We start from the raw sequence: 23,990 nt of genomic DNA, 5'->3' as shown, positions 1-23,990 counted from the left end.
CTGGCACAGAGGTAAAAGACAGAGGAGCCTGGTGTCATCTTTAGTCAGTCTAAGGAAACAGTGTATTATTGTTTCCAAATATCAGATTTTAAGCTAAGAAACAATGGACACTTTGTTTTATTTATCTAAGAATGGCCTGGAGTACAACAGTAGAGCATGCCACTATAAAAAAGTGTTGAAATGTCCAGTGATATATTTCACAGATACACAGAAGAACAGATGTATCACTTTCCCATAAAAAGATGAGACCTAGAGCAGTCCGAGTAGAATACTGGTCCTATATTCTACCACAAGAGTAAAATATACAGTTATAATTTGCGAGTCACAATGTGTAACCCAGTTGTGCACAACACTTCATACATTTATCTATGTATTTCCATTCGTCTTTTTTTGGTTACATAAAAGAGTAACATATATGGTGATGGGTAACGCTTGAAACTTACTAAATATTCCCTATGTCCATCCCATAATTATCCTCATGAAAAAGCAATTTCAAGCTACAACTAGAGTGATCAGTACAATGCAATACCCAACATATATCATAGATGGCAGAAGAGTGTATGTGTGTGTATGTATGTGTGTATATATATATATATATATATATATATATATATATATACACACACACATACATATATATATATATATGTATGTGTGTGTATATATATATATATATATATATATATATATATATATATATATATATACATACATACACACACACACACATATATATATATATATATATATATATATACACACATACATACACACACATACGTATATACATATATATATATATATATATATATATATATATATACATACACACACACACACACACACATATATATATATATATATATATATATGGAGGTCTTATCAAATGCATTTGTACACAGTGACAGGTGATCAGGAGTGATGCAATACGGATAGGTATGCATAGGCCTGTATAAAGACGGACCGATGTCTATCTACACTTTGTGTGATCATGAGATAGAACACGAGCCACTCAAACCCACTTTCATCGGGCCTAAACGTGACACGTAGTGATTGTATGACATCATGTCACAGGCTGAGTGGAGATGCACTCATACTGTATTTCTATTGTAACATAATTCACAAACTACTGTTCATAATGACCGTGTGAACAAATAGAACAAGTCCCTTCTCAACACCAATTAAAGAGGCAGTAAGTAATCTACTGTAATGTACTTTAGAGAGCGTGACGGGGCTGTGGATATATACCTTTTCACTTGAAAAGTGGTGAGGACTTTAGATAAAACCAACCATGTCACACCCTGTTTCAGAGCTTTTCCTAATAAAAGGTAAATGGCGAATTCATTTATGTTGAAATTCAACTGTCAGAGTTTTGTCACAAAGTCTTAAAGTTATCCCGTAACCTTAAAGGCAGAATGAGTAGGATTTGTCGGTTGCAGGTACGTAAACACGACATTCAAAGTCGGCCCCATCTCCCCAGGCTCTACAAGGCTAGAAGCCACGCCCACTGGCTTACAATCGCGTAAAAAGGCCTCTTTTTGGAATAACTTTAGCTGAATATGCGTGCTCCCGAACTGGCAGCCGGACGCTACACTTTTAGATCCGACTCATTCGCCTCTAATGCCTTTAAACTCTGGTGGTCATGCTGTTCATTTAAATGTGAAATGCATAAGCCCAAACCTGAAGAAGTTGTGTTAGCTAACTAACCTTTTTTCGATTATTTCAATCCCATTGTGATTTTTGCATCGTGCAAGTGTCACTCAACAGGTTACACCTTCAATTTTAACATATTATTCCGATTGGGCTATGGTAGTATGAGCAGAGTAGAGAAAAAGCTCCTTATGAACACAGCAATCATTATCACAACGCATACTTTTTTGCCAATAGACCACGATAAAAGTCAAGTACTTAATGCCCCTTTAGATTATCCTATACTTCACGTATATTTCACAATATAAACTTACAAGCATTCAGAGTCACTGATGAAAGAGAAATACAAATCTTAACCCGTCTATTTTGGAGAGTTCAGGATGACAAAACCTCCGACGTGACCCGTAGCATTATGTTTCAGCGCTTGTTTTAGAGGTTATATACCCTGGCGTCCAACGCGATGGCCACCACGATACCAGCATCAACAGCGGGCCATCTTTCATACAACACACATACTGGAAGTCCGATGGAGAGGTGGAGGTGACGATGGCAGCCAAGTGGTGCTGAGGCGAAAATCCTGTCGTTGATTCTCCCTCCCAACGTCACAGCTACAAGGGATGATGTCATGCTTTCTTCACTTAATGTTCTTCTATGAGCAGCTGGTTCTGTAGCGGACACACACACACACATTAATAAAGAAACACGTTGCTAGCAGGATTAGGTCGAACCACATGTTGACCAAAGGGCTTTGCATAGAGGAGAAATATAGAGGTTAATGTTATTTATCCGACTCCATGCACGGTTAAAAATTATAATAACAGTAATACAATTATTATGGGCTGTAGCTACATTCAGTATGACACATTTTCTCGCTGGTATGAATAAAATAAATGACGTAATGGGATGCGGGCACAATAACTTAAATTGTAAAGTAAACAAATATGCCAAAAATATGTGAATCACGCGTCGTCTGAAACATATGGTCGCCAATCACTCCTTACAGGTGCTTTGTTTCCTTGGTGGGGATTTGAGAAAGACATGACATGGGTGTGTCCTGTTGCGGTGCTCGAAAGCTAAAATAGCTGGAGCAAATTGAGAGGGGATATATACACACACAGTATATATGTCACAATTGTTTTTTTAATTACTCTCACTGCCACAAGGGAGAGACAGAGTTTCAGGTTCAACCAATGGGTAACAGGGCTTGCACTGCAAAAGGATGTCCATCATAACAATTAGAAGAAAGACAAAAGAGTTTTGATCATCAGTGCTGTGCACTGACGATTTGCATCCACCCAGATGGACAAAGAGCAGTTGAGGCTTTGGCTAAAAGCCTCAACTGCTCTTTGAAAAACCCAGATGAAAGAATTAGATTGCCCTGGAACTGGAAGCGAAAAAGGAATATTATTATTAAACATTATGTCCTTTTCAACTCTCCGGGAAACCATCTTTTTTTTTAAAAAAATGGGACAGAACGTTAAATAACTTGAGGTCAAAGAAATTAGAAAGCCACTGAATTTGCCACAGAATTTGCCACAGAATTTGTGAATATTGATTATTAGAATGCTAAACATGCAGGCGTTGAATCCCACCTTAGTGTCGGTGGTATTTTGGATGATGTCTTTGTCGGGGTCTCCTCCCTTGGAGCCGCTCTTCTGGTCGTCATCGTTCCCATCCTTCTCCAGGTCGTCCTCTACAGATGACATCTTTGACAGCTTGGAAGATTTCTTCTACAGACACACAGATCAGGATGAGACGCAGAGTGTCAACATCTTTTATTTCTAACGCACCAAAAAATAAAAATAAGTAGCTGCACATCGTGCTTCAAAGGTGATAAACCAACAGTTTAGTTGAAGGGAACACTGACTGTTCTAACTGTAAAGCAGGCTTAGATGACTTTACTGCAACCTATCAATCAATCAATCCATCCATTAACCTATCTATCTATCTATCTATCAATCAATCCATCCATCCATCCATTAACCTATCTATCTATCTATCTATCTATCTATCTATCTATCTATCTATCTATCTATCTATCTATCTATCTATCTATCTATCTATCTATCTATCTATCTATCTATCTATCTATCTATCTATCTATCTATCTATCTATCTATCCACCCAGCTATCTCAACTATTTTGCTTCATGGTTTGATTTTTCAAACTGAATGTTTTGCTTTTACAAAGTTTATTTAACATAACTGGTTGGACTGAAGTTGCCGGAGTGTAAACTTCTGCAAACCGCGGAGTGAACAGCTGATGTTACCCTCATAGAATTAGAACAGCAGTAGCGTGGACATCGAACCGTTTTCTGTGGTCATTAGACTAGTGCAAAAGAAAACGTTGACTTTTGTTAGTTGCTACGGTGAGAACACGCGTCGGTGTGTAAAGGGTTGTCGCCGCTAGTTAGCTCGGTAGATTGATCTTCTCTGGAGCGACGGGTAGTGAGGCCTGTAAGAGACATTTCGTTTGGTTGGACCCCCCACCACTTGGGGGTGTAGGGCCGCTGTCAATTAGAACAGAGGTCAATATGAATCATGAGGAGCCAGGTGTTGCTAGATTGGTAATGTGTGGTAATTTAGGATAATGGATGTTTTGATTTCTTTTATTTGATGGTTATGACAGAGAACGTGGTTTATTTTCTTTTTGCCACCAGCCTGCTGTTCAGCTCATTTTCTGTAACCAGTGTAGCATTAAAGCATATAGCGGAATGAGCAACTATTATGAGCAACATAATGGTTTCACCTTTTGTTGATGTGCGTGTGTTTGACAACAAGCAAATTAATGTTCCTGCCTCTCACCACCCCATAAACAGGGATCACATTTAATCTTTTCTCAGTTGAGGAGTTTCCAGTTCCTTTGTGTAACTACACACACACACACACACACACACACACACAGTGTTTCAGTGATCTGACAGGACACACACACACACACACACACACAACAGCAAACCGCGCCGCAAGAGTGCCAAGATTCCTTTGGATGCACCACATGTGCCGTGGGTAATAGAGCCCAGTTGCTAGGCAACAGCGGTTGCTAAGTGAGGAGCATGATGCATGTGACTTTTTCAATCTGCTTCCATTTACAGCAGCAATGGCTTCTGCACTAATACAGTAACACACTGGGGCAGTGCTCTGCAGCACTGCATCCCTTCAGACCTCGCCGCTATTCTTTTTTTCCCCTCTTCTTTTTTTCAAAATAAAAGACAAGGTCAAACAAAAGAGAACAGCGTAATGAATACAGTGAGAACATCAGGAACAGAGGTTGTTTAAAGAGATGTTTGGATGAGTGAAATTTGGAGAAATGCCACAGAGTGAAGCGACAGTGTGCATAAAGAAAACAACTAAAAGGAATCAGCCAGGCTGCTCTATTTTGAAGAAATCCTTAACTGGAAGCCTCAAGACCCTTTACCGCCAATATTGTGTCCCGATACACTTAAGAACTGCTCGTAGGTTTGATATACATCCACCTGGAAACATGCACCAGATATACTGCATGTCGGAGGACAAAGCCAGACTGACTTTATACTTTTCTTACTTTCTTACCAGCAAATTGCATGAAAAGACCAACATTACTCAAACAGGAGGAAATAATCCATTTGCTGGAGACGAGATTCAGTGGCAGATTTACATACAAAATAAACGACAGTGTGTGTGTGTGTGTGTGTTTATTTGGAATCCAAAGAAGTGACATAGAAACGGCTTATAAAGCTCTCATATGCTCTCGCTTGCCTTTTCATTGTGACTTTTGTGATCGGATGCGCCAGATTGGAACTCAGCTCTGTCCGCATATGTGACACTGACCAGATAGCGATCGGATATATTTCGTGGTCAAAGGAGCGGCTGTAAAACAGTGGATAAACAATTTCCTTTTTTCATGCAAATTCTTCACAACAAAAGCCCTAATGCGAAAGCCTACGTTTTAAAAGATGTGTCCGTCTTGTGCCCGCATGCTGTCCACACCAAACTCAATGGGTGCCAGACCACCTCGGGCATGTGGTCTGACCAATGGGATCCCAGCGCGAGCAAGATCCTGTCTCGGACACAGTTATTGCGTCCCAGCATGATCAGACGATAAAAGAAAAAGCGTAACCACGGCCGATGGCGTCCCAATGAGTTGGTCTTTACACTTTTTGACACAAATTCCAACCACGCCCTCTTTCTCTAAAGAACGGTTGATTTATAAATTGAATGAATGGGTTTAGAATAATACAATGAGTATGTATCACCTGTGCAACAGCTCATTTATAATTGCATGACTTTCACTACACGAAAGTCTGTGTCGGCAGGTTCGCCAGCTGAAGTCGGTACCTTGGAGGTGGCTGTCTTTTTCCGGTTGGATCCGGTCTTGTCTCCTTTCAGCTTCTCCTTGTCGTCTTCCTCCTCAACAAAGTCGCCCTCCTCGCCCTCGCTGCTGCCGTCCGCGGCGTTCCCCCCATCCTCTGTTTCCGATGAACACTGTTGCTGGATGGCCTGTGTGTGCAAAAGATGCCCACCGATCGGTACAACAACGGCGAGTCCAACGGCAACTGACACTTCCAACGTATAAATATAAAATTGCAAGTTAAGACAAATGGATGCTCCTTTCTCGCTCAAATACTATCTGCTGTCAACAGACATTTTTCATTTGTATCTTACAGTTTTGGCGAGGCCACAACGAGGCTTTGTCAAGGATCAAACCTGGCATCTCTGCTGCCCCCCCCCCCTTCCTGTTTTCTCCCACTGTCTTCTCTCACGGCCACAGACACAATAGACTGCTGGCTGACCTGATAGCCTGTGAACTTGACTCCGGGGTTGTTCTCGATCTCCCACAGGCCCTCGTTGAAGCCTTTCCGCTTGTTGGACTTGCCAAATTTGTCTTTATACTCCTTGTAAGGCAGAAGATCCTTCGGGCCTAGGAATGCACTAAAGAAAAGGGGGATGGGGGGGGGGGGGGGGGGGGGGGAGACAGCTATTACTATTACAACAACATTCTGGAAAAGATTTGGGGTTAGATTTGGCTTTATCATGCATGAAAGTTTACGAATTGAAAGATGTCCAACTTTGGCAGAAAAATATGAGCTGCTGAGCAACTTCAAACCTCAACACTGTGAGCATTAAACTAGTAAAAGCCCAGCTGACCCCATTTATTACATTTCATTTAGCTGAAGCTTTTATCCAAAGCGACTTACAATCATTCACTGTAGACACAGCTACAGGGAGCAATTCAGGGTTAAGTGTCCTGCTCAAGGACACATCAACTACGGTGGGCCGTGAGCAGGGATCGAACCGCCGATCCTCTGAATGAAAGACAGACCACTGAACCACAGTCGATCAAAAAACAAAAATGTGTTTGCTTATACAGCCACGGTGACACAACTTTTATTTCCAAGGTCAAGGATGAACTGTCACACTTAAAACAAGTGGATGTTCCCTCAATGTAAAGGTACTGGAAAAAGAATAGTTATTGCCTTGGCAGGGACATCCCAACATAAGAGGAATGCTGCACATGCCGAGGGGGGGATGGAGAGAGAGAGAGAGAAAAGGTGCCTACGTTTCATGGGTTCCGAAGAAGAAGATGGGGTACTTGTTGGCGGGCGGTTTGACAGCTCCTTCTGGAAGCTCATCAATCTGAAAGAGAGAAGCCGTTACTGTTATATTATTTATGTATTTTATACTCCTCCTTTTTTAGATGCCCAGTCATCTGTTAATGTCTACCATGGTACCGTAAATGATATATACTACCATGGGGATATTGTATTGATGTATACAATACAGCTAGTGGAATGGCTGCTGAATCATGTCAGACCTGTTGTATGGTGGAAAGATGCTCCGAGGCATTTGTTAGGAGCCTAAAGATGGAGCCGGGCTGCCTGCTGCACTGTGTCCACCGTGAACCCGTCATAGAATTAGAGGCCGTGCTCCGTCTGCTAGTCGGTTTCCACAGTGCACAATATTATATTATTATTCATAAAGACAATTATGAATAATAATAATAATAATAATAATAATAATAATAATGCACGGCTTCATTTACAGCAAAACGAGACGGCATGTTGTTGAAACAGAGGCTGCGCGGTTTACCCGAGGTCAACTCCGGGCTATTTAACCTGTACTGGGTGACGGCTAAATGCAAACATGAAATGCAACAAAAAAGAAACACACACAACACACATGTTGAACTAACGAGTGGAAACAACGTGTGTGTGTGTGTGTGTGTGTGTGTTTCAACTCAAACAAGAGCCTGTGGGAGAATGTGGAGCCCATTAAAATGTAATGTTGTCATTATGTTTAAAATGTAATGTTGTCATTATGTTTAAAATGACAAGTACGAAAGCCTCTAACGGGAGGAGGTAACGGAGCTAAGCAGGCTGTGGAGTGAGCCCCGTGCCGAGCTCGGGAGGGGGGGGGGGGGGGCACCGTATAGCATCCCTCTCCCAGCACCCCCGGAGAAGCAGCGGCTGTATCGTGTGAACCGACCCCGCCTCCCTCTGCTCCCAGCCCGGGCGCATCCTCGACTCACCCTCGCCGGCCAGTGCGGGTATCCCTTCATCTTAGCGAAAACCAAATCTCCTGCCTTGTACTCCCGCGGCCGTGGTCGAGCCATGTCGCCGGATATTAAAAAAAAAATTTAAAAAATGCGACCGTCTGATGTGACTTTATATTCCTGTGCAGTTCTCCCCGGGGCCCTCAACGCAGGGCTAAATTATCCACCATTAATGTTTTTGTTTTTTTTATCAAGACTGCAGTTTACACGGGAATAAATAATTTAAAAAATAAACGCGGAAAGCGGCGCCGAGGAGAGGGCTGTGCTCTTACGACCAAATTCAGGTGTAAAGCGCGACCGAGAATGGCCTAAGTTGGAGTACCTGCGAGCAACGCGGAGCCTGTCAGAGGAGGACAGTCAAACTTCCGGTCAACGAAATAAAAGCCACGCTCACGCGCATGACTTTATTTATTTTTACTCGCGTCCGCTTTTTTATTTTTTAAAAATGTTGTATCAAGAATGAAAAGAGACACAAGCGTTGCTTCCTCTTTCAACTTGCAAAAAAAAAAAAAACATCCCATAACACGATCACCTGAGGGTGTTATGATGAAAGGTGTCAGAATATGAGCATCAAAGTGACGAGAGACACATGTTGATGACCCCTTGTGTCGTTGACTGCATCGATTACTCCTTTTTAAATTGAACTCCATTTACTTGGACGTCCCGTAGTTTGATGACACTTTGCGTCCACTTGGTGGAAGCATCTCCCAAGTGATGTCAGCAAGAGGAAGTAGAGATCCTTTCTCGTGTGGCAGTGTATGCCAATCCAAGTGGTCACTTCAGCTACGATTCATATTAGAGACAAAGAGAAGAACATACAAATGTAACTTCGGGAAGTCTGGCACAAAAAATTAATGAAAAATAGAAATTAGGCTGTTGCAGCAGCAAGCAAGGTTACAACAAAAGTAAACGTAAAATATTCATATTAATGTATGAAAATGAAAAAACAATACATACAATAAAATTAAATAGCAGAGCAGGACATATTAAATTCAAGAAAATTAAATAATAAAGAAAATGTAAAAAAATGTTATCCAATATGGACAATCATTTCTTCAGTGTCCTCCTCTCCACCACCTGTTCCGGATAGTCCTGTTTGCAGCCAATGATGAGGCCGGCCTTCCTCACCAGTTTAGTGAGTCTGTTGGTGTCTGCAGCTCACCAGGGGGGACCGAGAGGGAGGTGTTTGGGAGGTGTGTCGTGTGGAGGAGACAGATGAGGGCTGTAAACTAAACCTATTGAAGAAGCAGTTTAGCTCGTTGGCCCTCTCCAGGGAGCCCCCTGGTTGTCTCCCTCCAACCTTGAAGCCAGTTATTTGCTTCATCCCGGTCCACACATCCCTCACATTGTTCTGCTGGAGTTTGGCCTCCAGCTTCCTCCTGTAGGAGTCCTTGCACTGAATACATACAGTATATATGCATGTATATATTTAAATGTATATACATATGTATATATATATTCATTCATGTGTTTGTAAATATATATTTGTTTGGAAATGTGTGCATCTGGTAAGATGTGTTTTAGAAGATTTTAAGATGAAATCTTCATTGCACAACCTGTGAAACTAATAGCAAACAATCTAGCATTAAGTATTACAACTACGCAGAAAGTTGCTGTACCGTTTCCAACTGTTGAGCAGGCCTTATCTCTCACCTTTTCTACACAGGGAGGCTCAGAGCGGCTGAAGACAAACACAAGTTCAAAATGTGCATCTCTGTTTGCTGTGAAAGCACTTCAGGGTGAGGAGGGTACGTGAAGAAAACTAATGTAATGGTGAGGAGTAAACAGAAAGATCAAAGTCTGTTCTGGGGATGTGTGGGAAAAGAGCTGCCGCTGTGTTTGATCAGGTGGGGGTTGAGTGTGTGTTTTACTTTGCAACTGCCAACAATGATCTCAAAACGGTGCGATTCTCCCAGAGTCAGCACGCCACTGTCGTGGTTTCTTCACCCCGTATTGATTTGCTCTGAATTATTAGTCTACGCTGACTGCTTTGTCCTATGACCCCGTATGCGACTCTTAAGCGTGCTCGGTGATGGACGTCGTCCCTCCCACTCGTCATAAAGAAACCTGATTATACAGATGTTTCGGGTGTTTCACAGACACGTTACGATGATTAGGATCAATCACTTTTAAAAAAGCTATGCAGTTCTCTTTCTAAATATCGTGGCACATCCTCTGTACACCTCTTTGGTGTGGAGACCGTGTGTCGTAGTCTGCCTCAAGCGTCGCACCACGGGGTCACATAAAGAGTTATGGTTCTGTAATAGACACTGGGAACAGATTCATTATTAATTAAGTGAAAGATGACAAATGTGCCTTCGATGTTGCACCTCGAGGGACCTATACACATGACCACTGTGGGTTTGTCGGTCTTTGTGGTCTGCAGTGGTTCAAGATGTGCGCAAACTCTCAAGCACCAGAAGAAAAGGACGAATGTGATTCTTGGAGTAGAAACAAGCGTACGCACAGTTCATAAATGAGGACCCTGTTCTTCCTTCATACTCATATCGCCTGTTTTTTTTTTACACTGCTTTAATAATCCCCCCAACAGGAATCATAATAATGTTCATCCTGTCTTATCTTTTATGAAGTACACATGTCTACATTTATTTCTATACAATGATAATCTCTCTTCCTGAGTCTTTTGTTTACTTACCCCAGTAGTTCATCTCAATGCAGCCCTCTCTCCACATAAAGTTGTCTGGCTGGCCACGACGCCAGTTCAAGACAGGTGAGAAAAGAGGTGAAACTACTGGACAGTCTTGATGACAGAATCACAAGAGACCTTCGCCTTACCACCTATATCACTGCAAGTGACATCTTCAGTGTCCTAGAAAACCGTTATGGCAATAAAATTGCTATTGCTATTGATATAGTGGAGGTGTTGCAGAGAAGGCCAGTTGCCAGAAGTCATCAGCCACGGAAAATAGTGGAATTAATCCAAGCTGTGGAGAAGGCGCTTCAAGATTTGAGCGACCTTGGAGACACAGGCGCAATCAAAAATCCTCTGGTAACGAAGTCAATAGAAAGTAAACTTCCAGAAACTGTGAAAAAGGAATGGCTCGTCTATGTCGCTGACAGGGGAAATCCAGTGGCAGCAGAGAATCGTTATGTCTCTTGGCATTCCATAAAGGGCAAGAGAGCATATATGAGCAGCTCGAGTGTAGTAGAAAAGAGACCAGAACCGAACCAAGATATGCTAGAACCAAGTCGATCCAAATCAGGGGATGACCGTTTAGGGTGTGTAGTCTGTGGTGATGGAAAGCATAAGAATAAACTCTACTTTTGCAACCAGTTTTGTGCACTGACGCTAACGGAGAAGAAGGCTGCAGTAAGAAAGTTGGGAGCGTGCAAAAGGTGCCTTGAGGTTCATGAGGACGCTTCATACTGAAAAACTGACTTTCCAAGTCTGCAGAGATGAGCAAGCTCCTGAGTATCATTACTCTGTGCCCCAATGCTGCGGTGAAAAAAAGCAGCATTGGAGAGAAAAGGCCCAGATTCGGCCCAGAGGGGGTAAAAACCAGGAGGAACCATACGGAAGATGCTGGACAAAGAATTGGGACATTAATTGATTTGGCTTTGGACACAATTTATATAACTCACAAGACTGCAAGCAAACTGACCCTCAGGAGTGAAGAAATTACGCTTGTTGTCCATGGAGTTTGAGGGATGAAGGTTTGTGTTGAGATCAAGTGTTACCTTCTAAGGATCCGAGTGAAGACTCCCCAGGGCACTTTTAAAACTCATCAATTGGTTTGTTATGGACTAGCCAGCATAGCAAATGTCCACAAAAATGTGACACCTGAGCAGCTGCACATGTTTTTCCCAAGGATAGCACTTGATGAACGTGTGAGACCCAGAGAAGTACATTTGCTCATAAGCCACAGAGAAGGACAACTAGCGCCACAAAGAATCAAAGCTGTTGGAGACTGTGGTGCAAGTTTGACCGAAGAAAGGGAGACCTACAAAGAGAAATTTGTCTTTGTATATTTAAAAGGCTTCTGAGCAGAAGGACCGAAATCAACAGTTTACAATCAAGCGACTGCCCTGGAATCGGTGCCGAGTGCATCCTTACCAGGGTTCTTATGCGCATAAGGACAAAGAATCAATACAGATAGTTATGATATGATTAGATATGTCTAATCATACAGAAAAAGGCTTCACTTATTAAAGCTCATGGGACTTTCCAAATTGAAGGCACATTCTTGGCTTGGACAGATGGGAAAAAAGTGCAGACTAGGTCATTTAAATCAGACATCAGTGAGGTGTACAGATCAGGCTTTGTAATGACCAACATAGTTCGTTATGCAAAAACAAAAGCTTTAGTATGCCGAGGGGCTCTCCCTAAAGGAGCTCTCCCTCAAGTCATAAGTACATTATAACACAGAGAGTAACGTTTTAATAAGTTTTGGTAAGCCCCTCGGCAGAAGGGGAGTCACATGCCAGCGGTTCAGTGATCATTTTTTTCCCTCTACAGAGACCTCATACTGGTGGATGGACCACTTGGAAAGACGGTTGGCGGAACCCATCCACGCCTCTTTGAGGAGCTCACTGTATTGGCCCACATGCCCAAGACCCATTTTGTGAGGAGCTCACTAGCAGGATCCCAGAGACTCTTCTACAAAACAAACTTGTTGGCATTAAGTTTCAGGAGTCAAGTACTTCAACCACCAAGAAGGACTTCCTTGAATAGTTGAAATGGGATAGTATCGGTGCAGCATCTGATAGTAAAGGAAGGCCTCAAAGGCGATAGCCACAGCAAAGAACCACATTGCGATTCCAGATATGCTTGGTTAGAAGATCCAGCCTCTCTGCCTAACAATAAAAGGAAAGTCGAGGCTGCGCTTCTCAGAACAGAAAAACAGCTAGCGAAGGAACCAGAGTGGAAGGTTGCCTATGCTGATCAAGTGCATGACATGGTGGACCGAAAGGCTCCATGGATGCAATAAATGACTGGACAGGGCCAGTGTGGTATGTGAGTCACTCTATTGCTCCTAACCCACACTCTGTCACGACCCCAGTGAGACTTGTGTGGAACAGCAGCCAGAAGTGCAGAGGTGTGAGCCTGAATGACCTTCAACCTTGGGTCTTTTCTGGGCAAAGTGGGAGGATGGGTTGGAAGGACAAGCTGGAGAAGGCCAAGACAAAGATTATGGTCCTGCCGAACCAAATTAGCGATGATGACAATGAGGCGCTCGGCCTGGGCTACATGGTAGAAGAGGACAAGCTCCATGGTATGACCGCAATCAATTTCTCGAAGAGAAAGAAAAAGATGAGAATTGTCCATGACCTTCATCAAGGACAAGTCAGAGACCAGATGCCAAATCCCAGGACGCGAAGAGAACTGCTCAGCCAGGTTTCAGGGCTGTATGACCAAGGTCGGCCTGGTAACGCCTGCTAAGCAAAAGGACCTATTCTGGTGCAAAGAGTGAACAATGTCCAGTCAAAGACACATGGGGCATAGCACTCTCAGATGACCTCCGGGAAGATGCAATTGGGTCTCATTCTTTTCAATATATTACGCAGCTTCCCATGAATGTTCTGTTTTTCTAAGTGAGGAAACAAAATGTATTCATTTGTTGTGTGTGTGTATGTGTGTGTGTGTGTGTCTGCACACATGGGTACACAAGCTGACAGCTAGTGTGCAGCGCCACTTGCAGGCCGTGTAAGATAACAACCAGCCAGGAAGAAAATATATGTACGTTGTTCAATGTATGAATGCAGTAGTGGATTTGTACTGGTGCATGTTGACGTTATATTATAAAGGGTTGCCTCTCAAGATGAAATTCAGCCATTACAAACACAGCTTTACAAAACGGTATAACCTACTGTAAATGTGCACACAATAAATATGAAATAAACTACAAAGAAACAAACGGTATCCTCTTACCTAGAGTTATATTCATGAGAACATATCATAGGGAACTTTTACAAAAATATAATTGAAACGTTTCATGGAAGTTTTTCTTTTAAGTTAAATGTGCCAAAACATTTAAAGAGTTATGACTGCTGACCAATTTTGGCACATAAATCTAAGTATTGTGAATGTCAATTGACCTTTGCAAGGTCTTTGCTGCCCATTCACACACACAGAAATTTTTTAAAAACAATACATGCCGTCACAAGGTCCCAGAGCTCAAAGTAACACCTTCACAGTGCTCCTTTTGTCCAACTAATAATCCACAATTCCAAATGATTAATGTGAAAAGTAACTAAAACGGCAAGTCAAATAATTATAGTGAAGTAAACGGTACTGTGGAAAGTGCCATCAAAAGATGAACTTAAATTACAAGCACCTCATATTTGTACTCGCCCACAGTACTTGAGAGTAAATGTCCTTAGAAGCATCTGGGCCCGGTGCTCTCCACGTGAAGCTCCGTCTTTCTGAATGCCATCTCCTGGGCATTATTGTTATTATTGTTCACCCTATTATCACATCTTATCGTCCCTAGTTGTTTCGGGGGTGTATTGCCACCCACCGTATTTAACAATAAACCACTTTGTTTGCCTTAAAAATCTGCGTCCCCCTCTCTTTTGAGCCAGCTTGTGACAATTCCCCCCCACTAGCCACGTTTAATCAAATGTTAACATGGTGAACATTTAATTTAACCTACCGTGTCCCGTCTTTACTGTTCATTGAGTGTTTCAGGTGAACCCTGAGCTTTCTGCGAGCACCACATCCAGGCCAACAATCCGTACTCGCATTAACCGGCACATTCCGGCCCCTGAGAACGACCTTTTGCATTTGGAACACTCCGTGAGCAAAACTGGCCCAGGACCAGCTGTGTGAGCCCTCATAGGATCTGGGAAGAAATATCTTAAATATCCCTTAGAGAAACAGGTAAAAAAAAGTGCAATCACATTGCCTGTACAATGATTAAAGCATTGTATTTCTGTAAAAATATTAGCCTTGCAACATTTCAGTTCTTTCAAAACTGTCAATAAAAATACTGTTATTAAGAACCAATATAAGGCTGATAACATTCTTTTATTTATAGTTAAGAAATTCAAAGTCAGATGCGGTATTAGTGTTAACTTGGTCTGATTCCATCGTTATTGTAAGTAAATAGTCCCAAACACACTTTAAGAATACATTTAAATCATATTCTACTCTGAGAACAACACTAAAGGGTTCATTTGGGCATGAGTACATTGGGGAAGATACTGTTGGAATTGTAGGATGTTGAATTTGTTACATTTAAAGCAGCATCTTCTCGTCGCACTGAAGGCCAATGCGCGATCTCACAATTTCTACCCAAATTGAAAACGGGCAACTTGAACCACTTCTGCAATAAACACACCAATACCAAGGGAATTATTAGGAGGGGAGACTTTGAGATGACCAAAAACACAACAACAGAGACAGATATTGTACAACTCTTTATTTTACGTAAAAACTCAATTTTGCTGCAATTCTCATGAAAACAATTATCGGTTTACAATTCCAGTGACTGGAAGGAGTAACAAACATATGAAAACATGTCAGTTTGTAATAGTCAATACTTCTTTTTTTGTCTCAAATTTAATCTCGCTGGTTATTGCGAGAAGAAAGAAAAATAAGCCTGTGTGAAGTGATGATTTCTACGGCTTGTCATGCAGTGATCGGCAACCTGTGCAATATGCAGCGCCACAGCACATCTTCTCACGCGAGCCGCTTGGTTTTCAAAACGGCCGCCGCTACCGGGGGAAAAAAAGAATCCAGCCTCGCCTCGTAGTGCTGTCAGAACTTGTGTCGACTTTTAAGTTAAAAGGGAGAGCTGTAAGAAATCATCACTCTGAAGGCACTCCCTAAAAGTACTAACAAATCAGAGCAAACATCTTCACACTGGCACCACATCCAGGTCATGTCCCTTTGTTCACAACTCTGTATATAAAAAGAAAAAAGGAAAACACTCCAGAGAACAATTCCATTGACAACAATGCAACAAGAGGAGCTACAAACAAGCCAGAGGGCAGAATTATTAAACATACTTTTTGAGACATCATTTAATCATATACAGGATTTCCCCCCCCCATTTTCAGTAAACACTGCAAGCACAGTTTTGCAGTGAAAAAGCCCCCCCGACATGCAGATGACACGAGTGTAAGACAATAAAAAGGATGCGGATTAGGGTTGGTGATGTGTCCGCCCAACAACGGGCAAAATATTCACTCTCGTTCTTCGGAGGCCGGCCATTCAATTATCAAAATATAATGACAATTGTGTCAAATCGCCCAACCCTAATGCGGATAACCCCCCCAAAGAAAATGCCTTAACACGTGGCTCAGTACGTTTTGGACACAGGAAGGCAGATTTAACAGGTATCGACCAAATGCTGACATAATTCTTTTTGGCAAAATAGCGATGCATTTCTTCTTTTTTTATCCAAATTTAACGTGTTCAAAGTCATTCTGACTGCAGGTTGAAACTGAATATACTGAAGGTTTTCCTTACCTAAGAACTTCTAAAGGCATTAACAGTAACAGACACAAATCAAGGGAATGCTCTTTGTTTAGTCAACTATGTTAAAAAAAGAAAGAAAGAAAAACGGATCCGGTCAAGAAATCTACGGGCGACAAAAAAAATAAAAAATACTAAAGCTAACGCTGTAAACCCCAAATAGCAAATCAGATGGCCGGCTCCTATTGGTCGCCATTAACAGGCGTGCAGCGCCGGCCACAAACAGAAAAATACATCATCAGAAGTGGCACGATGTCTAGGTATGATCTACGCAATTCTAAATACTGAATGAACCATTCTAAAAACTAAAAGTGAAAGTTTGAGCCACAGTTTGCTGAGGGGGGCAGTAAGTAGAAGATACGCTAGATATACATTCATTCATTACAATATTCAGTTCAGATTTATTTTCCATCAGCTGGCTTCGATCTCACTACTTCAATGAAAATGAATGGATGTCCAGAAAAAACAAAAGCAACCTTTTCCTGCATTCTGGGTAAAAATACTGAACACGTGGCAACAAAACTAAAGTTAAGTCTGAGCAGAGAAAACTATGGTGTAACCGGCAACGCACTGAATTTTGGTGGCGCCACAAATCGTGAGATTAAAAAAAAACAAAAACAAACTAAAAAAATAAAGCTATTGATCACATGACCTGTGATCCGCTCACAGTATCGGTGGGCTTCCCCCCGCATACGGCGTTTTCAATATCAAAGACAACTTCAGTAAGAAATGAACTGGATCAATGCAAAAATACAGACTCACTCCCAAGTAATATTTACACAGGTTCTTGTCCATCTGGTGGCTGTGTATCAAACATGTCTGAGCCCAAAAAATTAAACAAAAACAAATAAAAAAAAGCCTAATTCTCAAAAGTGGAGAAAAGGGAGCTGCACTCTCACCCCCCTCCCCCTCCCCAGATGTAAAGCAGTCAGCCGCTGAGGGGATGTCTTCATTCTGTCTGTCAAACGTCGAGACCAAAGAATTTCTTCAACAGGAATCATTTCATGATGAGGGGCTTCAATTCTTTGAGGACCCGTCGTACTATGCAGCCACCTTGTTGTCCTTCTGGAAACAAACGACAACAGCAAAACTTTACAACACACACATGGACCTTCCTTTTACTGCACGTGCAGGTTATATTGAAATATGGAAAAAGCATTGTGATGTAAGAATCGGCAAATAATGTAAGAAAACCCGAAGCGCATATTACATTTTGAGAAAATTACTGGTCAAGTAATGTTTGCGAGATACAAAGATTAATGGGCTACAATACAAACGGGAAAGATAATATCTTTAAGTAACACTATGATTATTTCATAGTTAAGTTACTTGAAGTGTCTTCGTATAACAAGACTAAGCTGCTCCATAGAATTGTTTTTGTCAGTCTGTTTTCTTCTGTACATTAAACATGAAATGCATCAGCAGTGAACGGAGCCATCTAGTGGCCGAAGTGAGACCGTTTGGTTGATTGTGAACTAGTGTGGTTTTTCTGCTTGAATCAACATTAAGTATCTGGAATAATAAGATATAAAAACGTAAGTTTCTCATTTGGTCGGTCACTGGATAGCCTGCAGTCCTGAATTCTGACATTAAAATGAGTCATTTGGAACGATTGTGTGTTTGGTTCTAGACATTTTCACCAAAGTCCAGTTGCTTTGAGTTAAGGAGTCCACTTGTATCACGTAGAACTAGAAGAGCTCCAAGTTTTAAGACGACAAGGAGAGAACTCTCTTTTTTAAGTCATAACTAAATGCAGGCTTTCAACTTTTTTGCTTAGTTTATAATTTCTCAAAATCATTTAACGCATTATATTATACACAAAACTATTTATGACGTTGTTCGCTCATGGTTTTCTTAAATTGTGTTTCTAATTACTACATTGAAAGCAATACATGTATGAGCCTCTACACCAATTTAATGATACTTTAATGATCTCCGAGGTCATGACTGTTGGATTTACCCTATATTCAAAGTCAGAGAAATCCCGGCCTCCTCTGCCGCCTCTGAATCCGCCTCTGAAACCAGGTGGAGGGCCTCGGGGGGGCCCGAAGGAGCCTCTGCTCAGCGACCGCCCTCGGCCTCCGCGGGGCCCCATAAAGCCCCGGCCGCGGAAACCTCCTCTTCCTCGATTGTGCCTCAGAGGGATGCCAAATGTCTCGGCATTCATTCGTCTCTCTTCTGCCCAGGTTGTCCTTCGCTCCCTGACAACACAAAGACCGATCAGGAGGCAGCATTTTTTTTTTTGGGTTAACAAACATAAATCAACAAAATGGACCTAAAGCCGAGGCACTACGGGATTAAATAGTCATTTTTACTTTTTACTTAAAACTACAAATTGGTGCTTTAAGAACAAAGCTGTTTCACAATGCCTGGTGTCTTTAAGAGTACATTGTGTAGTTTTATAATTTCACCTTCTATCTGTAACAAATGGAGCAGTAATAGAAAAAGTAAAAATCCAATGTCACTCAGAAATGTTGGGTTGTATATTGGCGTGCATCTTCATGAGAACTTATATCTTTTTGGTCCCGTTGACCCAAGGTGCCTCCCTCAACACCCAAAAAGAAATAAGTGACTTACCTTGAAAACCCTCTTTCACCCCCTTTACTAAAAGAGATAAGACACAACAAGGTTCAGTGCATTAAGAGTTTGATTCTCACATTTAAATATATGCATCAAGGCGTATGTTCCTTTTATGAACACAATATAGGGACTTTTGGAAAAAACACAAATGTCATGCTCCACTTCCAGGTTCATACGCATTTTCAGTTTCTACAAAAAAAAATTTTTAACAAGCTTCAACGTTCAAAACTCATTGTTCTCATATTGTGTGTCCAAATCGTCCTAAATTCACCCTTGGTCTGAAATTCTCAGTTTTAACAAGTTTCAATGGTGTCATGCAACAGTTTCTGGTCCATGTTTACTTCCCGCCAGCGGATGTCATTCATTCACATAAACTGCCACCAGAAATAAACCACACATTTAGATACTTTTTAGGCCTACTTTAAAAGAAGCCATCAAAACAAATCATACTTTTTACAATACGAGACAGACGATGGATTTAGCCCCAGTCCGAGAACTGAACCACAATTTCAACATATTGGGGTACCTTAAATCATCAGCGGAGAGGTTATCAAAGAAGGACTTGGTCTTGTCATAGTAGGTGTTTATCGCAGCCTCCTCCTCCTCGTTGGTCCCCTCGTTGGCTGGACGTTCAGACTCAGCAGGTTCTTCTCCATTCAGTGCCTTTTCAATCTTGTCATCTGTAGATGGAAGAACTTTAGACTGAGTAACCCGGCAACAACAAGGTGGGACGATCTCTGCAGTGTGAAACAATTTATGTGGACTATAGATTTGCTTTTGGCAGCAAAAACAGGTTTTTCCATTGGCAAAAAGATTAAACGTATTTAAACCATATTGTGCTTTAAAAATACTAATACCCGCACCTGTCGAATTGGGCTTTTTTGAAGTGATGATTCACTCCCAGTTTGGATGATACGCACCAGTACATCTCCGCTTTGACCATAAGGCCAATGGAAATTATGAAAAATAAACGCAGTGTCCATTTTTTAACTTGTAGCTGGTGTTAGTCGCTGATCATGGGAAAATGCCAACCTGGGCTGAAGTGTGTGTGTGTGTGTGTGCTGAAGCTGTACCTTTCAATTTGAGCTTGTTCTGGAGTTCTTTGTCGATCTCGTCTTTGTTGAACTGGGCGTTGGCCGTCTCAAAGTCAAAGTCTTCCTCAAAGGTCACGGCTCCATCTCTGCGCACGTTGACTTTGCCTCTGCTGCGGTTTCCTCGTCCGCGGCCCCGACGCGGGGGCTGAGCACCAGCTGACAAATAACCTGATACATTTTTTTATAAAAAACATGTTAAACATGGGACATGTTTATATTGGTACACTAGCTTTAGACTACAGTACAATATATTAAAACAAAAAAAATTAAAAAGGTGCTGCATATGAGATCGGGAGCATTTCTATTGGCCCTCAACGGCATTAACATCAAACATGTGAACTATCAAGACGCCTTTTCAGGGGAAACCAAATGACTTGATCACAGACTGTTTATGAGTACAGCTAAAAAAAACAACCTACATTGGTGGCTGTCAGTGTGTTAACATGTATTAAGTTGTGGTGCTAAACTACTTACCGCCGTGGCGCTTGTTGGGATCTCGGTTTTCAAGAGCGCCGTGTTCATGATCTGGCTGTGACACCTTCTGGACCTCAGGAGCTGAACAGCAAAAGACACCATTTGAAACTCAAGGTAAAGTGGCACGGCTCCAACAAAGCAGGCAACTCGATTGAAATATACATTTGACAACAACTTCAGATTTTTTCCCTGAGATTCTGAGAACTTTTATCGGTGTGGAAATGAACCATGAGAAGTGTTGAAGGTTTTCTTTACCCCTTCTCTGCTCCAGGAGGTCGGGGGGCCGCTGGCTGCCACCGGGGGGGGCCGGTGGGTCTGGGAGCTGCCACCCCCATCTGGCTCCTCTGACCCACGGGGGCAGGTGGTGCCGGGGCAGCTGACGGCGGGGCCTTCCCTGCCTGCTCCAGGGTGGGACGTTTCGTTAAAGAGTCCAGCTGAGGACTGATGCGCCCTGCAGAAAACAGCAGAGTGAGATCCAAATGATAGGATTGTCTTTTAAACGCAGTCGTTGATCTTGCAGCAGCTGATTGGGGCAATGACAGATTGAGGATGCACCTGATTAATGTGCATGCGGACCAGGAAGGTTCTTCCATGATATTGGCAAGGCACGACATCTAATGTTTAATAACACCAACTCAATGCATTTTATACATTTAGTAATAAACCCCTGCCATAAATATCTCCCTCTTTAAAATACCCTGGACTCAGAAACACAGTTCATTAGAAAACGTGATGCATAATAGTCTGCGCTCATTCCAGTTCAACGGATAATGGGGTTCAGGCGCACCTTTACAATCATTTAAAAAACGTCTGTGGTTCTCAAAGTGCTCGGAACAGAGCTAGAGCAATACAGGCCAAATTAAAAATATTCTCAATAGATAGTAGTGCTTTAATTAGTGTGCCTGCCACCTTGAATAAATAAATTCATGTTTCTTATATATTTTCGATTATGTTTAACTGTGATTGATCTCCCACGTTCCACACAATCATTGCTCGTCATTCATTCGATTCGTGCCCGCCTCCCTACTTGAAAACACGCAATCAAAGTTACCTTCCTTTTTGTCACAAAAATAATATCCTTATTAAGTGGGAACAGAAACCAATCACAGTTTTCCGTCAGGGTGCGTCCTGTGAATCCATGCAGCGAACAGAAGCACACTTGGAACGAGAACTACTCCTTACCTCCGGCAACGACAGAACCGAACTGCTGCGCTGCAAGGGGTGCGACACCAAACTGGCTGTATGGTGGGACGGGGCCCTTGCTGAGCGCTGCATAGGGCCCGACCGACTGGAAGGACGGTCCTGCTGCAGCATTGCTTGATCCAAGTGACGACTAGAAAAACAAACACGTGGTCAGCTAAAAAAACACAACAACACTGACACCGTCACATGGGGTGATAAGTTTCCCCATGATTACCCAGAATTCACTTCTAATTACAACTACTTTATATAAATTTGTTTATTAGTGGATTTCTATTTTGCATTTTTTTTTTTTTAATCTGAATCGGCAGTAGACTTACTAGTAACTAATATTGTCAAATACATGAAGTGAAGTAAAACTTAAGAACATTCATCAATGAGGCTGAATTATATTAAGGTGAGCCAATTTCACAGCCCTGGATTATTGGGACACTTTAATGGAATGTCGCAGTAAATAATGTTATTAGATACACCTGGGGTTGTTTTTTGTCCTCACAATGTGACATCTTTACAACTTGACAATCTTTCTAATAAAGAAAAGTGACATTGAAAAAAATCATGCCAATGACAAAAAAGTTCAAAATGCCCATAAAACAGTTTCCCCTGTCGAAAAAAGAAATACATATAAATCAACTTACTTGAACTATAGCAGGGTCCTGAGGCAGGGAGCTAGTGGCTTTGGGTGGCTCACATACTGTAAGGTCCTTTATGTCACTCCCTCTGAAGATGATGTACTCAAACACTTCCTCCCGAGGTGGAACAGGCCTGTCAGTGGGCCGGTCCTCAGTGCCAAAAGAGCGAACTGTTGGGGAAAATGTACACAAGTAATTAAAATGAATTAACCATTTATCTTTTAGTTTATTGATTGTCAGTATATTTGTGCATCCTGTGTAGATCCTTACACTGGGCATTAAACACACATTTTACAGGACTGATACAGTATATTTTTTTAATAGTATGAATAGAGTTGCAGACTGTTATTGTTAAAATGTATGATGGCCTATTTAATGTATTTCAAGGACAAAAGTGTAAATGACCAGAGGCAGGCTAGGCGGTAAATTGACATATTTTCCCTGGCCAATATGTATATAACCCAATTTGAATATTCACCGGTTACTCTACTTATCAAAATGACAGGTAACCTGTCAGGTTGGGGTGTATTGAAACGTGTGGTGGCTGTAACGTCACGAGAGTTCACTGAACACACACTCCGGATTAAGACTAAAATAGAACTACGCTAACGTTGTTAACCGGTAATAAAAAGCTTTAGTGTGAGATTATGGACAGTAACAAGGCCACATTTGTATTACGCGGTGTGCCACTACACGTATTTAACGGTAACCCTGAAACACAAGGTAAACAAAGGACGCAGAGCGTTAACTGCAGCGCCACTTAGCTATTAGTTGGCTACCAAGCTAACGTTAAGCTAACATACCAAACTGCGCTGAAATAAATTGTAGTTTTTCCGCCGCTCGACCCCTCTGAAAGCTTCAATACAGCCATGTGCAGTGCTCTAGTCCACCCCTCTTACCTTTTGCAAGAGCTACTGTCGAGTTTTCAGTGTCAATGGTGTACAAAATTCCTTCATAGCGAATCTCGGCCTTGGAGATTAGGCTAATTTTGCTGCCGATGTACGGCGTCCCTCCTCCACTCATGTTGGCCTTCTGCCTTGAATAACGCACGAATTTAAGCGGAATCGGTAAACTGTCAAACAAGAGGTCGGGCGTGTTACTTTCGGAGTCGTAGTTCTCAGACTACATTACAGAGATTAGTAAATGACAACGTGAGTAAGCCTCGCTCGCTTCAGGACTGACTTCTACCACGACATGGCCGTTTACGTTTTCTTTCGCCCGCCGCTAAGGATGCTGGGATAAAGGCTGCGTCTCATTCCCGTGAAGTCACCTCCTCTTCCTTCCGCTGCTACCCTCTCTCAAACACGTTAAAGAGCGATTTGACGAGACACGGGAGATAAGTCAGCAATATAGAGACTGTACGGGCAGTTTTGGTCACGTTTGCGAATC

General features: G+C 42.0%; 2 protein-coding genes across 2 annotated transcripts; both read right to left on the bottom strand.

The window, feature by feature from the left end:
- Positions 1 to 882: 882 nt before the first annotated feature.
- Positions 883 to 8,510, bottom strand: LOC117725651 (hepatoma-derived growth factor-related protein 3-like). Its single transcript, XM_034525718.1, has 6 exons — positions 8,158 to 8,510; positions 7,189 to 7,265; positions 6,422 to 6,560; positions 5,967 to 6,128; positions 3,243 to 3,380; positions 883 to 2,315 (listed from the first exon to the last, which is right to left on the bottom strand). The coding sequence occupies exons 1-6, from the start codon at positions 8,239 to 8,241 to the stop codon at positions 2,289 to 2,291; spliced, it is 627 nt and encodes a 208-aa protein (XP_034381609.1). The 5' UTR covers positions 8,242 to 8,510; the 3' UTR covers positions 883 to 2,288.
- A 7,038-nt stretch (positions 8,511 to 15,548) lies between these two features.
- On the bottom strand, positions 15,549 to 23,990 carry lsm14ab (LSM14A mRNA processing body assembly factor b). Its single transcript, XM_034556747.1, is given in 11 exon segments — positions 15,549 to 17,686; positions 18,582 to 18,822; positions 19,199 to 19,225; positions 19,728 to 19,881; positions 20,275 to 20,463; positions 20,770 to 20,850; positions 21,025 to 21,073; positions 21,075 to 21,220; positions 21,952 to 22,102; positions 22,608 to 22,771; positions 23,501 to 23,990. Coding segments are annotated over 11 exon segments (1,350 nt in total). The 5' UTR covers positions 23,625 to 23,990; the 3' UTR covers positions 15,549 to 17,662.

The sequence above is a fragment of the Cyclopterus lumpus genome, chromosome 3, assembly GCF_009769545.1.
Source record: "Cyclopterus lumpus isolate fCycLum1 chromosome 3, fCycLum1.pri, whole genome shotgun sequence".
NCBI classification, from domain to species: domain Eukaryota; kingdom Metazoa; phylum Chordata; class Actinopteri; order Perciformes; family Cyclopteridae; genus Cyclopterus; species Cyclopterus lumpus.
The sequence above is the reverse complement of the archived record's forward strand: the minus strand, read 5'-3'. Positions and strand labels throughout refer to the sequence as shown.

Excerpts from the sequence above, each read along its gene's own strand:
- LOC117725651 (XM_034525718.1), bottom strand. The coding sequence starts at position 8,241 with ATGGCTCGACCACGGCCGCGGGAGTACAAGGCAGGAGATTTGGTTTTC. Across the intron at positions 6,561-7,188 it reads TTCTTCGGAACCCATGAAAC|TGCATTCCTAGGCCCGAAGG; the intron begins GTAGGCACCTTT and ends CCTTTTCTTTAG. Across the intron at positions 6,129-6,421 it reads TCAAGTTCACAGGCTATCAG|GCCATCCAGCAACAGTGTTC; the intron begins GTCAGCCAGCAG and ends TTGCACACACAG.